Genomic DNA, 15,092 nt, shown 5'->3' with positions numbered 1-15,092 from the left:
AAGTAATGTATATTAGTTTTGTGTAAAATATATTATTTTTATGTTTGTGATAAGTAATAATGTATATTTGTTTAGTTTTGTGTAAAATATGATATCATGTTTATGGTAAGTAATAATGTGTAATTGTTTAGTTTAGTTTAATTAAATTTGTTTAGGTTTGTGATAAGTAATAATATATATTTTTTGGTTTTGTGTAAAATATATTTATGGTGAACAACAATGTATGGTTGTTTGGTTTTATTTAAAATATAATATCATATTTATGTTTATGATAAGTAATAATGTATAATATTTGTTTAGTTTTTTTATAAAATATAATATCATGTTTATGTTTGTGGTAAATAGCAATGTATATTTCGTGTTCCTAAGTAAAATGCTTAGCTGTTGTTCATAGAAGAGATTCATCGTATGTTACATACTGTGTACATTATTTTATATATTGGTACTTGTTAGTGTTGATTTGTACTTAGTTGTCATCACAGCATAAAATAACCTGTTCATTTCTTAGAAATTCTGTAGTATAAAAATGTTGAGTGATGACACTAAAGTATTTAATGGGCTTCTATATGTTATCTGAGATATTCTGTGTAGGTTCTGTATTGAAGGTATCAAAGGTATTAGATGAATAATTCATGTTTGCTCTTTATGTTTTGTACAGTTTCCTTTACTATTATTAACGTTTGTGTTTTTCTCTCATTAGAATGTGATGAGAAAATGTGTCCTCCTCTGGAATGGCCTGTTAAACTGGACGTTGGTCAAGGAACAGAAGTCCACCCCTCTGGCTGCTGCAAACAGGTGGTTGTAAAGTGCTATCTGAACAAATGTCCTCCTGTTCCTGATTGCCCCAAAGGTTTTGAACTTCAAGTCAACAAAGGTGTATGTTGTAACATAAGTACTTGTGGTAAGTTGTGCACAAAAAGTTATGATCTGATTCATTATTTTATTAGTCATTTAACCATTCAAGTGTACTTTGAAATTTATTTATTTGGTTAAGAGAAGTATTAGTTCAAGAGAGTGAAATTTTCATGTATATAACATATATTGAGAAGGTTTGTGTTAGATAGTGTAACTGTAGCCTTTTTTTTATTCTCTGTTTATACCAAAGGCTCAAACAGGTGAAGGAATTTTGATTTTCATACCCAAACTGGATCTTCATCAAGAAATTCATTATTGGTTTTCATAAGAAATTCTTGCATGTTCTTCTTGGTGGTCTTAATGTTTCTAAAACACTAAAAGCCATTAAGAAATGCTTACTTGTCTTTTTTTTAGGTCAGGCTGTCCCTAAAATACTGAGATCTTTTTGGGAAATACATGTCTTTCTTGGAGGTCAGACTGTCCCTAAAATATTGAGAGCTTATTAGGAAATACAGGTCTTTCTTGGAGGTCTGATTGTCCCTAAAACACTAAGAGCTTGTAAAGATATACAGGTTCTTCTAGTAGGTCTAAATGTCCCTAATACACAGAGTTTGTTAAGAAATACAGGTTTTTCTTGGAGGTTTGAATGTCCCTAAAACACTGAGAGTTTATTAAGAAATACAGGTCTTTCTTGGAGGTCTGAATGTCCCTAAAACACTGAGAGTTTTTTTAATAAATACAGACCTTTCTTGGAGGTCTGAATGTCCCTAAAACACTGAGAGTTTTTTTAAGAAATACAGATCTTTCTTGGAGATCTGAGTGTCCCTAAAACACTAAGAGCTTGTAAAGATATACAGGTTCTTCTAGTAGGTCTAAATGTCCCTAAAACACTGAGAGTTTGTTAAGAAATACAGGTTTTTCTTGGAGGTTTGAATGTCCCTAAAACACTGAGAGTTTGTTAAGAAATACAGGTTTTTCTTGGAGGTCTGAATGTCCCTAAAACACTGAGAGTTTAAGTTACACGAGGTTCACAAACAGTTGTAATAACAGTTTAGTCTCAATTTTCCTTGCCTCTTATTTGTTTTAAACATTTTTAAATTTCAAGGTACAGTTAAAACGGTTTAAAAGTCTCTATTTTATTAATGTTTCTAACTTCCAAGATATATTAGAAATGTTTTCAAATTCATATTTATTAATAATTTTAATTTTCAATGTGAAAGGCCATGATGTATAAGTTGAACAAGGTTGGGTAGAATACACAGTTTTCAACATTTCCCAAGCAACCATACTGGCTCTATTGTTGTCATAAGAAAACAATGTTCCCAGCTGAGTAAAAATGTTTTGAATATATGTATGTCCATGATATAATTTGTGGCATGATGGGATTTGTAATTATTGGTAAATTATTAAAATATTGACCATGGGGAGGTTACCATAAAGTTAATCACTAGTTAAGTGCAAATAATGTTTTAACCATTGTATTTGTGAAAAAGTTCCTTGGTTATAATCAGGTATATCATCATGATGAAGTGGTCTCCTAGTTAGAATTGGATATTTTAGAACTGTGGAATGGTTTCTCGACTAGTATTGGATATGTTAGAATTATAGGAAGGTTTCTTGACCAGCATTGGATATGTTAGAATATTAGAAAGATTTGTTTTTACCAGAATTGGATATGTTTGAACCATAGCAAGGTTTCTTGACCAGAATAACATACATAAGAGCCATGAGAGTATGCCATGATTAAAATTAAATCACATACCAACTTTACTGAATAATAACCACCTCATCAACTGAATATTGACATGCCTATCCATTCTACCTGAATAATAACCACCTCATCAACTGAATGTTGACATACCTATCCATTTTACCTGAATAATAACCATCTCATCAACTGAATATTGACATGCCTATCCATTCTACCTGAATAATAACCATCTCATCAACTGAATATTGACATGCCTATCCATTCTACCTGAATAATAACCACCTCATCAACTGAATATTGATATGCCTATCCATTAAACCTGAATAATAACCACCTCATCAACTGAATATTGATATGCCTATCCATTCTACCTGATTAATAACCATCTCATCAACTGAATATTGATATGCCTATCCATTCCACTTGAATAATAACCACCTCATCAACTGAATATTGATATGCCTATCCATTCTACTTGAATAATAACCACCTCATCAACTGAATGTTGACATACCTATCCATTCTACCTGAATAATAACCACCTCATCAACTGAATATTGATATGCCTATCCATTCTACCTGAATAATAACCATCTCATCAACTGAATATTGATATGCCTATCCATTCTACCTGAATAATAACCATCTCATCGACTGAATATTGACATGTCTATCAATTATACCTGAATAATAACTGTCTCATCAACTGAATATTGATATGCCTATCCATTCTACCTGAATAATAACCACCTCATCAACTGAATGTTGACATACCTATCCATTCTACCTGAATAATAACCACCTCATCAACTGAATATTGATATGCCTATCCATTCTACCTGAATAATAACCATCTCATCAACTGAATATTGACATGCCTATCAATTCTACCTGAATAATAACCATCTCATCAACTGAATATTGACATGCCTATCCATTCTACCTGAATAATAACCATCTCATCAACTGAATATTGACATGCCTATCCATTCTACCTGAATAATAACCACCTCATCAACTGAATATTGATATGCCTATCCATTAAACCTGAATAATAACCACCTCATCAACTGAATATTGATATGCCTATCCATTCTACCTGATTAATAACCATCTCATCAACTGAATATTGATATGCCTATCCATTCTACCTGATTAATAACCATCTCATCAACTGAATATTGATATGCCTATCCATTCTACCTGAATAATAACCATCTCATCAACTGAATATTGATATGCCTATCCATTCTACCTGAATAATAACCATCTCATCAACTGAATATTGACATGTCTATCAATTATACCTGAATAATAACTGTCTCATCAACTGAATATTGATATGCCTATCAATTCTACCTGAATAATAACCATCTCATCAACTGAATATTGACATGCCTATCCATTCTACCTGAATAATAACCATCTCATCAACTGAATATTGACATGCCTATCCATTCTACCTGAATAATAACCACCTCATCAACTGAATATTGATATGCCTATCCATTAAACCTGAATAATAACCACCTCATCAACTGAATATTGATATGCCTATCCATTCTACCTGATTAATAACCATCTCATCAACTGAATATTGATATGCCTATCCATTCCACTTGAATAATAACCACCTCATCAACTGAATATTGATATGCCTATCCATTCTACTTGAATAATAACCACCTCATCAACTGAATGTTGACATACCTATCCATTCTACCTGAATAATAACCACCTCATCAACTGAATGTTGACATACCTATCCATTCTACCTGAATAATAACCACCTCATCAACTGAATATTGATATGCCTATCCATTCTACCTGAATAATAACCACCTCATCAACTGAATATTGATATGCCTATCCATTCTACCTGAATAATAACCACCTCATCAACTGAATATTGATATGCCTATCCATTCTACCTGATTAATAACCATCTCATCAACTGAATATTGATATGCCTATCCATTCTACCTGAATAATATCCACCTCATCAACTGAATATTGATATGCCTATCCATTCTACCTGATTAATAACCATCTCATCAACTGAATATTGATATGCCTATCCATTCTACCTGAATAATAACCACCTCATCAACTGAATATTGATATGCCTATCCATTCTACCTGATTAATAACCATCTCATCAACTGAATATTGATATGCCTATCCATTCCACTTGAATAATAACCATCTCATCAACTGAATATTGATATGCCTATCCATTCTACTTGAATAATAACCACCTCATCAACTGAATGTTGACATACCTATCCATTCTACCTGAATAATAACCACCTCATCAACTGAATATTGATATGCCTATCCATTCTACCTGAATAATAACCATCTCATCAACTGAATATTGATATGCCTATCCATTCTACCTGAATAATAACCATCTCATCAACTGAATATTGACATGCCTATCCATTCTACCTGAATAATAACCACCTCATCAACTGAATGTTGACATACCTATCCATTTTACCTGAATAATAACCATCTCATCAACTGAATATTGACATGCCTATCCATTCTACCTGAATAATAACCATCTCATCAACTGAATATTGACATGCCTATCCATTCTACCTGAATAATAACCACCTCATCAACTGAATATTGATATGCCTATCCATTAAACCTGAATAATAACCACCTCATCAACTGAATATTGATATGCCTATCCATTCTACCTGATTAATAACCATCTCATCAACTGAATATTGATATGCCTATCCATTCCACTTGAATAATAACCACCTCATCAACTGAATATTGATATGCCTATCCATTCTACTTGAATAATAACCACCTCATCAACTGAATGTTGACATACCTATCCATTCTACCTGAATAATAACCACCTCATCAACTGAATATTGATATGCCTATCCATTCTACCTGAATAATAACCATCTCATCAACTGAATATTGATATGCCTATCCATTCTACCTGAATAATAACCATCTCATCAACTGAATATTGACATGCCTATCAATTCTACCTGAATAATAACTGTCTCATCAACTGAATATTGATATGCCTATCCATTCTACCTGAATAATAACCACCTCATCAACTGAGTGTTGACATACCTATCCATTCTACCTGAATAATAACCACCTCATCAACTGAATATTGATATGCCTATCCATTCTACCTGAATAATAACCATCTCATCAACTGAATATTGACATGCCTATCAATTCTACCTGAATAATAACTGTCTCATCAACTGAATATTGATATGCCTATCCATTCTACCTGAATAATAACCACCTCATCAACTGAATGTTGACATACCTATCCATTCTACCTGAATAATAACCACCTCATCAACTGAATATTGATATGCCTATCCATTCTACCTGAATAATAACCACCTCATCAACTGAATATTGATATGCCTATCCATTCTATATGATTAATAACCATCTCATCAACTGAATATTGATATGCCTATCCATTCTACCTGAATAATATCCACCTCATCAACTGAATATTGATATGCCTATCCATTCTACCTGAATAATATCCACCTCATCAACTGAATATTGATATGCCTATCCATTCTACCTGAATAATAACCATCTCATCAACTGAATATTGACATGCCTATCAATTCTACCTGAATAATAACTGTCTCATCAACTGAATATTGATATGCCTATCCATTCTACCTGAATAATAACCACCTCATCAACTGAATGTTGACATACCTATCCATTCTACCTGAATAATAACCACCTCATCAACTGAATATTGATATGCCTATCCATTCTACCTGAATAATAACCACCTCATCAACTGAATATTGATATGCCTATCCATTCTACCTGAATAATAACCACCTCATCAACTGAATATTGATATGCCTATCCATTCTACCTGAATAATATCCACCTCATCAACTGAATATTGATATGCCTATTTATTCTACTTGAATAATAACCTCCTCATTAACTGCACATGGATATTTATTTTTGTAATATTTAAAGTATGTTAATTTTTTATGTTTGACAATATGTTACATATCTTATTTTCTAAAACACTTACAAAGATGTCAACCATTACGATTTGTGAGTAATCATTACGATTTTGGTGTCTACATTATGACTATACACTCATACAGACAAATATTACGACTTGTTGCAACTCCCAAATTATTATATATTATATAGGCCTATACAATAAAGTGATAAATTGTTCCCCCAGGGCTTGAAAGGGGTGAAAAGAAAATTTCTAGCTAGATACAAATAAATTTTCATACTAAATAAAAGACATAGTCCAAATGGCTACTTGCAATAATCATGTTTGTGCTTGAAATAATAAAAAATATTTGTATCTCCCACGTCTACCAATAGTTTGAGTGCAGTGCTTCTCCATACTGGATAAGTGGGGGAATCCATAGTTATGTTATCAGTGCTTGTCAGCCAATCAGCGCTCTTGTAGATGGGTATTTCTAGTTTTCTAAGCGGCATAGAAACATCAATGCAATCGTTCACAAGCTGGAAAAAAAGAGGCCTTGTTCATCAGATTGTCTTGTTTCTGGTAAATCTAAAAGGACTAAAACTGTGAAAGGGCTCTGTCTACAATCATTACATTCAGTCATTTGAACTAGTTGGCATCTCTGTACATGCTGGATTTAAATGCAGAAACAGTATAGAATGAAAAGGCATAAAACTGAAAGTTTCACTCTATGGGTCACACCCTAACCTTTAACAATCTTTTTGGCTTTTTCAATGGAGTTTACAGTTTGGTAATTCTGTAAGTAAAATCTTTGTGTTCCTCTGTTCATTACATTGTATGTTTAATAAAGTTAAATTTATTTCTTACTATACTTATTTTATTTTTCTTTGCTTTTCTGGTTTTATTAGAGAAGAAAGATGTGTGTGTTTATAAGCACACGTACGAAACAGTGGATGGAATGGAGAGAAAATTAAAGCCTGAAGAGCAGTACAGTCGAGAATATGAGGTAACATGTGTTTAGGGTTGAAGAAAAATTTAGTGGCTTTTAATTTTAGTTACATATAATCATAGAAAATTGTAGGTCATCCTACATATTTACAGGCATGCTTCGGAAAGATAAGTGGCAGTCATACAAAGAAACTATAAGATACAATGGGTACTATGCCATGCAGGTGTAATGAAATCTTATATAAAAATAGCAAGGTTCTTATATTTTACACTTAGTTTAAAAGAGATTTAGGAATGTATGTGTAATTTTACATCATTTTAGTTCATTACGTGAGAAACCTCCTGATGCAAGTTTCTGGGTGTTTGTTTGCAATGAAAATTTGCTTAGTCTTATCTTGCAGAATCACAGGTCAAAGGCCATGTCATCATGTTTGTTGATTTGCATTTAAAACTTTATTTAACGTCTATTTTATAAATTTATTTGAGTATGTTTGGTATCAAATTGTAGATTATAATTCAAGTTTTAGTATTGTATATTAGTTAATTTATTAATTCAAAACAAATATTAACACCTAAATATTGATTTTTTAGTGAGTCGTGTGGTATGTTGAATGCACCACAGGTTCAAATTAGATGTTTATTATGTCAAAATACTAGGTCTATAGTTTTGTACAAATTGGGGACTCAGATTACCTATACTGACAAGCTAGAGTATAAAATAAGAACCTCGTATCTTTTAATTTTGCTGAGATATTGCGTATGAACTATATCAAACACAGTGGCCTCGGTCACCTCTTTCTATTTTTGGAAACAGTTCCTTATAAACACTTATTTGTGTATATGATATGTAACTAACCAATCAAAACCTTAGAATTTCCCCTCATGGCTTTCCCGGTCATTTTCATGTGTTAAGACACCATATCACTTTTTCCAAACAAGAATTCAAGGAGATAGGTTACATCTTTAGTTTGGTGGGAATTTTTTTTTTTTTCTTTTAGGCTGATATACATCTCAGTTACTTAATTTGATAAATTATAATGAAATTCTATAGTACCAATATGGTAATTTATGATTTTGTGGTTATTTCAATGTGCATGTAAAACAAAAAAAAATTATTTCACATTCTCCATGTGCAAAAATTTCTTAAGGTTTAGCAAGAAACAAGAATAATCAACCAATCAAGAAGAGATAATTGTTTGCTTTACTTCTTTATTTAATGTATTTAAAAAAAAATAAGTTTAATAACTTGTTTATAAATAGTATTAATCTGTAATCATATACAAAGTATAATTATTGAAATGTGACTGTATATTACAAAATACTAGTCCACTTAAGGTCAGTGTTATATTATTGAATACAGTAAAATGAGTACACATGCACTACATCAATACAAATTTTGTAGTGTTAGCCAGGAATGGCCTGAAGGTAAATATAATAAATAATGAGACTTCAGCAATTTAAACTAAACATTTTTACATTTGTGTAATAATCTATTATCGTTCTAGAATGAGAAAAGCCAATTTGCAGTTATTTCCTAATTTTTATTACAGTTACAGGGTTGGTCATGTGTACAACCCCCACCCCTCATAGTTAAGGTATAGAAAATAACACATAATATAAAGTATCACTGAAAACAAACATTTGAAATGTATTTAGGGGGTTTTAGAAATTACACATATAATATTTTGAGATGAAAAATAGTTTTTAACCATAACATTAGATCACTTTGCACTCAGACTAGTAACAAAACATAACATTAAATCACTTTGCACTCAGACTAGTAACAAAACAGATTCATTATTTTCACAAATAAATCTTTACTAAAGATACTTCATTAATAAAACAAGTCTTTTAACATTTACTAAAAGTCTATTACAACGGTTATAGTTCAAATACGTAAATGTGTATTCATTTGTGTTGTCCCAAGTCTGTCATGAAAGGGTTAATTTAGAGGTGTAATCTTATGGATCAAATGTTATATTATTAGTTTCAATATAAAAATTTTTTATTTAATCCTAGGAACATGGAAACAATAAGTATTTCACTTCAAACACAATCTCACAGCTGTTTGTTTTAAGTGTTTACAGCATTTCAAAGTAATTACCAATTTAATACTGAATACAAGATTCATTACAAAAAAGTTTCTCATGATTTTGCATGAAGTATTCAGTAATGTCTAAGAACTTTAAAAAGTAACTGTTTAAGTAAGAAATGAATAGTTATTAACCATGACCACATAATTTACATGAAAAGAATATTATAATGTTTAACTACTTAACAGTTGTATTGTTGGTATCTGTGGAATTTAAACAAATGTAAACACTTGTCTACTTTTCTTAACAGTTGTATTGTTGGTATCTGTGGAATTTAAACAAATGTACATACTTGTCTACTTTTCTTAATAGTTGTATTGTTGGTATCTGTGAAATTTAAACAAATGTACATACTTGTCTACTTTTCTTAACAGTTGTATTGTTGGTATCTGTTGAATTTAAACAAATGTACATACTTGTCTACTTTTCTTAACAGTTGTATTGTTGGTATCTGTGAAATTTAAACAAATGTACATACTTGTCTACTTTTCTTAACAGTTGTATTGTTGGTATCTGTGGAATTTACACAAATGTACAAACTTGTCTACCTTTTTTAACAGTTGTATTGTTGGTATCTGTGGGATTAAAACAAATGTACATACTTGTCTACCTTTCATAACAGTTGTATTGTTGGTATCTGTGGGATTAAAACAAATGTACATACTTGTCTACCTTTCATAACAGTTGTATTGTTGGTATCTGTGGAATGTAAACAAATGTACATACTTGTCTACCTTTCTTAACAGTTGTATTGTTGGTATCTGTGGAATTTAAACAAATGTACAAACTTGTCTACCTTTCTTAACAGTTGTATTGTTGGTATCTGTGGAATTTAAACAAATGTACATACTTGTCTACCTTTCATAACAGTTGTATTGTTGGTATCTGTGGAATTTAAACAAATGTACATGTCTACCTTTCTTAATAGTTGTATTGTTCGTATCTGTGGAATTTAAACAAATGTACATGTCTACCTTTCTTAATAGTTGTATTGTTGGTACCTGTGGAATTTAAACAAACATATATGCATGTCTTCCTTTCTTAATAGTTGTATTGTTGGTATCTGTGGAATTTAAACAAACATATGTGCATGTCTTCCTTTCTTAATAGTTGTGTTGTTGGTATCTGTGGAATTTAAACAAATGTACTTGTCTACCTTTCTTAACAGTTGTTTTGTTGGTATTTGTGGAATTTAAACAAATGCACATGTCTACGTTTCTTAACAGTTGTTTTGTTGATATCTGTGGAATTTAAACAAAATATGTACATGTCTTCCTTTCTTAATGGTTGTATTGTTGGTATCTGTGAAATTTAAACAAACATATGTACATGTCCACCTTTCTTAACATTTGTATTGTGCGTATCTGTGGATAATGTCCTTCATATGACCCCATAAGAAAGAAGGTAATGTCATCTGACAATGTTATATGTATAGGATCAACTCATTGCAACTCCTTTTGTGTTTGACAAGCTCTTTGACTCTTTAAATTGTTGGTATCACTTCTGTATGGAATTCTAAACTGACAAACTTTTCCATCCACTCTACAATAATGTCTTAGCACTCTACTACTCAACTTTCTCTCTTATGTGCACAGGATCATATTGTCATAGCAGTAGAACAGTCTATTTTATCTTTATCACCCATAATTTTCTTTATGTAATATAGTAATCAACTTCCCTCTCTTGTGCATAGGAAACACACAACCTTTTTCTTGATGAAGTTCTCAACTGGTAGATTCTGTCTGTACTGTGCGATATTGTTTTAGCACCTGAATCATCTCTTTTACCTTTGTCACCCATAACTTTCTTTATATAATATAATAATCAACTTCCCCTTTCGTGCTGATTGGCCACACCCAACCTTCTCATTATTGTTCTTAACTGATAGACCCTGTCTATACACTCTGATATTGTGTTAGTACTAGAATACTGTGTTTTACCTTTGTCACCCATAACTTTCTTTATATAATATAATAATCAACTTCCCCTTTCGTGCTGATTGGCCACACCCAACCTTCTCATTATTGTTCTTAACTGGTAGACCCTGTCTATACACTCTGATATTGTGTTAGTACTAGAATACTGTGTTTTACCTTTGTCACCCATAACTTTCTTTATATAATATAATAATCAACTTCCCCTTTCGTGCTGATTGGCCACACCCAACCTTCTCATTATTGTTCTTAACTGATAGACCCTGTCTATACACTCTGATATTGTGTTAGTACTAGAATACTGTGTTTTACCTTGTCACCCATAACTTTCTTTATATAATATAATAATCAACTTCCCTTTCGTGCTGATTGGCCACACCCAACCTTCTCATTATTGTTCTTAACTGGTAGACCCTGTCTATACACTCTGATATTGTGTTAGTACTAGAATACTGTGTTTTACCTTTGTCACCCATAACCTTCTTTATATAATATAATAATCAACTTCCCCTTTCTTGTTCATTGGCCACACCCAACCTTCTCATTATTGTTCTTAACTGGTAGACCCTGTCTATACACTCTGATATTGTGTTAGTATTAGAATACTCTGTTTTACCTTTGTCACCCATAACTTTCTTTATATAATATAATAATCAACTTCCCCTTTCGTGCTGATTGGCCACACCCAACCTTCTCATTATTGTTCTTAACTGGTAGACCCTGTCTATACACTCTAATATTGTGTTAGTATTAGAATACTCTCTTTTACCTTTGTCACCCATAACTTTCTTTATATAATATAATAATCAACTTCCCCTTTCTTGTTGATTGGCCACACCCAACCTTCTTATTGATAAAGTTCTTAACTTTTAGGCCCTGTCCATACACTTTATGATATTATTTTCAGACTCATTCTATACTAGGTTGAATTAAGAAGGACAACAGATGTGTAAAATTATATTTATAAACTGTATACTTTGTGTTAATATGTTTGTATGATTTCTTTCTAATTATAGCAATAGATCTAACATTGGTTATATGTAGTTAATTAAATTATTTGAATAATTGTTTTCTGTAGTGAGCAATTTATAAATAATTTTCAAAAGTTCCTTGATAGACAATCATATAATATTGTTAGTAATACAGTTGATTAAAATTCAGTTCTAAACATTTTTGTATTTTTATCTTGCAAGCCTGATTCCACTTGGCCTGATGGACTGTGTCGAAACTGCACATGCACAGGAAGTAATGGGAAATTTACATTTAACTGTCGTGTGGAAATTTGCCCCAAGATATCTGATTTCATTGACAAAGATGTAAGTAGATCCCTTGTTTTTGTTCTATTAGTGGTTCATTAGGTAAAGATGTAAGTAGATCCCTTCTTTTTGTTCTGTTAGTGGTTCATTAGGTAATGATGTGAGTAGATCCCTTCTTTTTGTTCTATTAGTGATTCATTAGGTAAAGATGTAAGTAGATCCCTTCTTTTTGTTCTGTTAGTGGTTCATTAGGTAAAGATGTAAGTAGATCACTTCTTTTTGTTCTGTTAGTGGTTCATTAGGTAAAGATGTAAGTAGATCCCTTCTTTTTGTTCTGTTAGTGGTTCATTAGGTAAAGATGTAAGTAGATCCCTTCTTTTTGCTCTGTTAGTGGTTCATTAGGTAAAGATGTAAGTAGATCCCTTCTTTTTCCTCTGTTAGTGGTTCATTAGGTAAAGATGTAAGTAGATCCCTTTTTTTTGCTCTGTTAGTGGTTCATTAAGTAAAGATGTAAGTAGATCCCTTCTTTTTGTTCTGTTAGTGGTTCATTAGGTAAAGATGTAAGTAGATCCCTTCTTTTTGTTCTGTTAGTGGTTCATTAGGTAAAGATGTAAGTGGATCTCTTCTTTTTGTTCTGTTAGTGGTTCATTAGGTAAAGATGTAAGTAGATCCCTTCTTTTTGTTCTGTTAGTGGTTCATTAGGTAAAGATGTAAGTGGATCCCTTCTTTTTGTTCTGTTAGTGGTTCATTAGGTAATGATGTAAGTAGATCCCTTCTTTTTGTTCTATTAGTGATTCATTAGGTAAAGATGTAAGTAGATCCCTTGTTTTTGTTCTATTAGTGGTTCATTATGGTAAAGATGTAAGTAGATCCCTTCTTTTTGTTCTGTTAGTGGTTCATCAGGTAAAGATGTTAGTAGATCCATTCTTTTTGTTCTGTTAGTGGTTCATTAGGTAATGATGTAAGTAGATCCCTTCTTTTTGTTCTATTAGTGATTCATTAGGTAAAGATGTAAGTAGATCCCTTCTTTTTGCTCTGTTAGTGGTTCATTAGGTAAAGATGTAAGTAGATCCCTTCTTTTTGTTCTGTTAGTGGTTCATTAGGTAAAGATGTAAGTAGATCCATTCTTTTTGTTCTGTTAGTGGTTCATTAGGTAAAGATGTAAGTAGATCCCTTGTTTTTGTTCTATTAGTGGTTCATTAGGTAAAGATGTAAGTAGATCCCTTCTTTTTGTTCTGTTAGTGGTTCATCAGGTAAAGATGTTAGTAGATCCATTCTTTTTGTTCTGTTAGTGGTTCATTAGGTAAAGATGTAAGTAGATCCATTCTTTTTGTTCTGTTAGTGGTTCATTAGGTAATGATGTAAGTAGATCCCTTCTTTTTGTTCTATTAGTGATTCATTAGGTAAAGATGTAAGTAGATCCCTTCTTTTTGTTCTGTTAGTGGTTCATTAGGTAAAGATGTAAGTAGATCACTTCTTTTTGTTCTGTTAGTGGTTCATTAGGTAAAGATGTAAGTAGATCCCTTCTTTTTGTTCTGTTAGTGGTTCATTAGGTAAAGATGTAAGTAGATCCCTTCTTTTAGTTCTGTTAGTGGTTCATTAGGTAAAGATGTAAGTAGATCCCTTCTTTTTGCTCTGTTAGTGGTTCATTAGGTAAAGATGTAAGTAGATCCCTTCTTTTTGTTCTGTTAGTGGTTCATTAGGTAAAGATGTAAGTAGATCCCTTCTTTTTGTTCTGTTAGTGGTTCATTAGGTAAAGATGTAAGTAGATCCCTTCTTTTTGTTCTGTTAGTGGTTCATTAGGTAAAGATGTAAGTAGATCCCTTCTTTTTGTTCTGTTAGTGGTTCATTAGGTAAAGATGTAAGTAGATCCCTTCTTTTTGTTCTGTTAGTGGTTCATTAGGTAAAGATGTAAGTAGATCCCTTCTTTTTTTGCTCTGTTAGTGGTTCATTAGGTAAAGATGTAAGTAGATCCCTTCTTTTTGCTCTGTTAGTGGTTCATTAGGTAAAGATGTAAGTAGATCCCTTTTTTTTGCTCTGTTAGTGGTTCATTAGGTAAAGATGTAAGTAGATCCCTTCTTTTTGTTCTGTTAGTGGTTCATTAGGTAAAGATGTAAGTAGATCCCTTCTTTTTGTTCTGTTAGTGGTTCATTAGGTAAAGATGTAAGTAGATCCCTTTTTTTTGCTCTGTTAGTGGTTCATTAAGTAAAGATGTAAGTAGATCCCTTCTTTATGTTCTGTTAGTGGTTCATTAGGTAAAGATGTAAGTAGATCCTTTTTTTTGTTCTGTTAGTGGTTCATTAGGTA

General features: G+C 31.9%; 1 protein-coding gene across 1 annotated transcript in view; it reads left to right on the top strand.

The window, feature by feature from the left end:
• The window catches only part of LOC143235779 (hemocytin-like), a 39,152-nt gene that overhangs the window by 5,751 nt on the left and 18,309 nt on the right, over window positions 1–15,092 (top strand). The window contains exons 7-9 of the mRNA XM_076473981.1: window positions 701–901; window positions 7,463–7,560; window positions 12,723–12,845. Coding sequence (XP_076330096.1) covers window positions 701–901; window positions 7,463–7,560; window positions 12,723–12,845 — 422 coding nt within the window. The remainder of the gene's footprint in view (window positions 1–700; window positions 902–7,462; window positions 7,561–12,722; window positions 12,846–15,092) is intronic.

Source organism: Tachypleus tridentatus, chromosome 12 (assembly GCF_004210375.1).
Source record: "Tachypleus tridentatus isolate NWPU-2018 chromosome 12, ASM421037v1, whole genome shotgun sequence".
In the NCBI taxonomy this organism is placed as follows: Eukaryota; Metazoa; Arthropoda; class Merostomata; order Xiphosura; family Limulidae; genus Tachypleus; species Tachypleus tridentatus.
The sequence above is the reverse complement of the archived record's forward strand: the minus strand, read 5'-3'. Positions and strand labels throughout refer to the sequence as shown.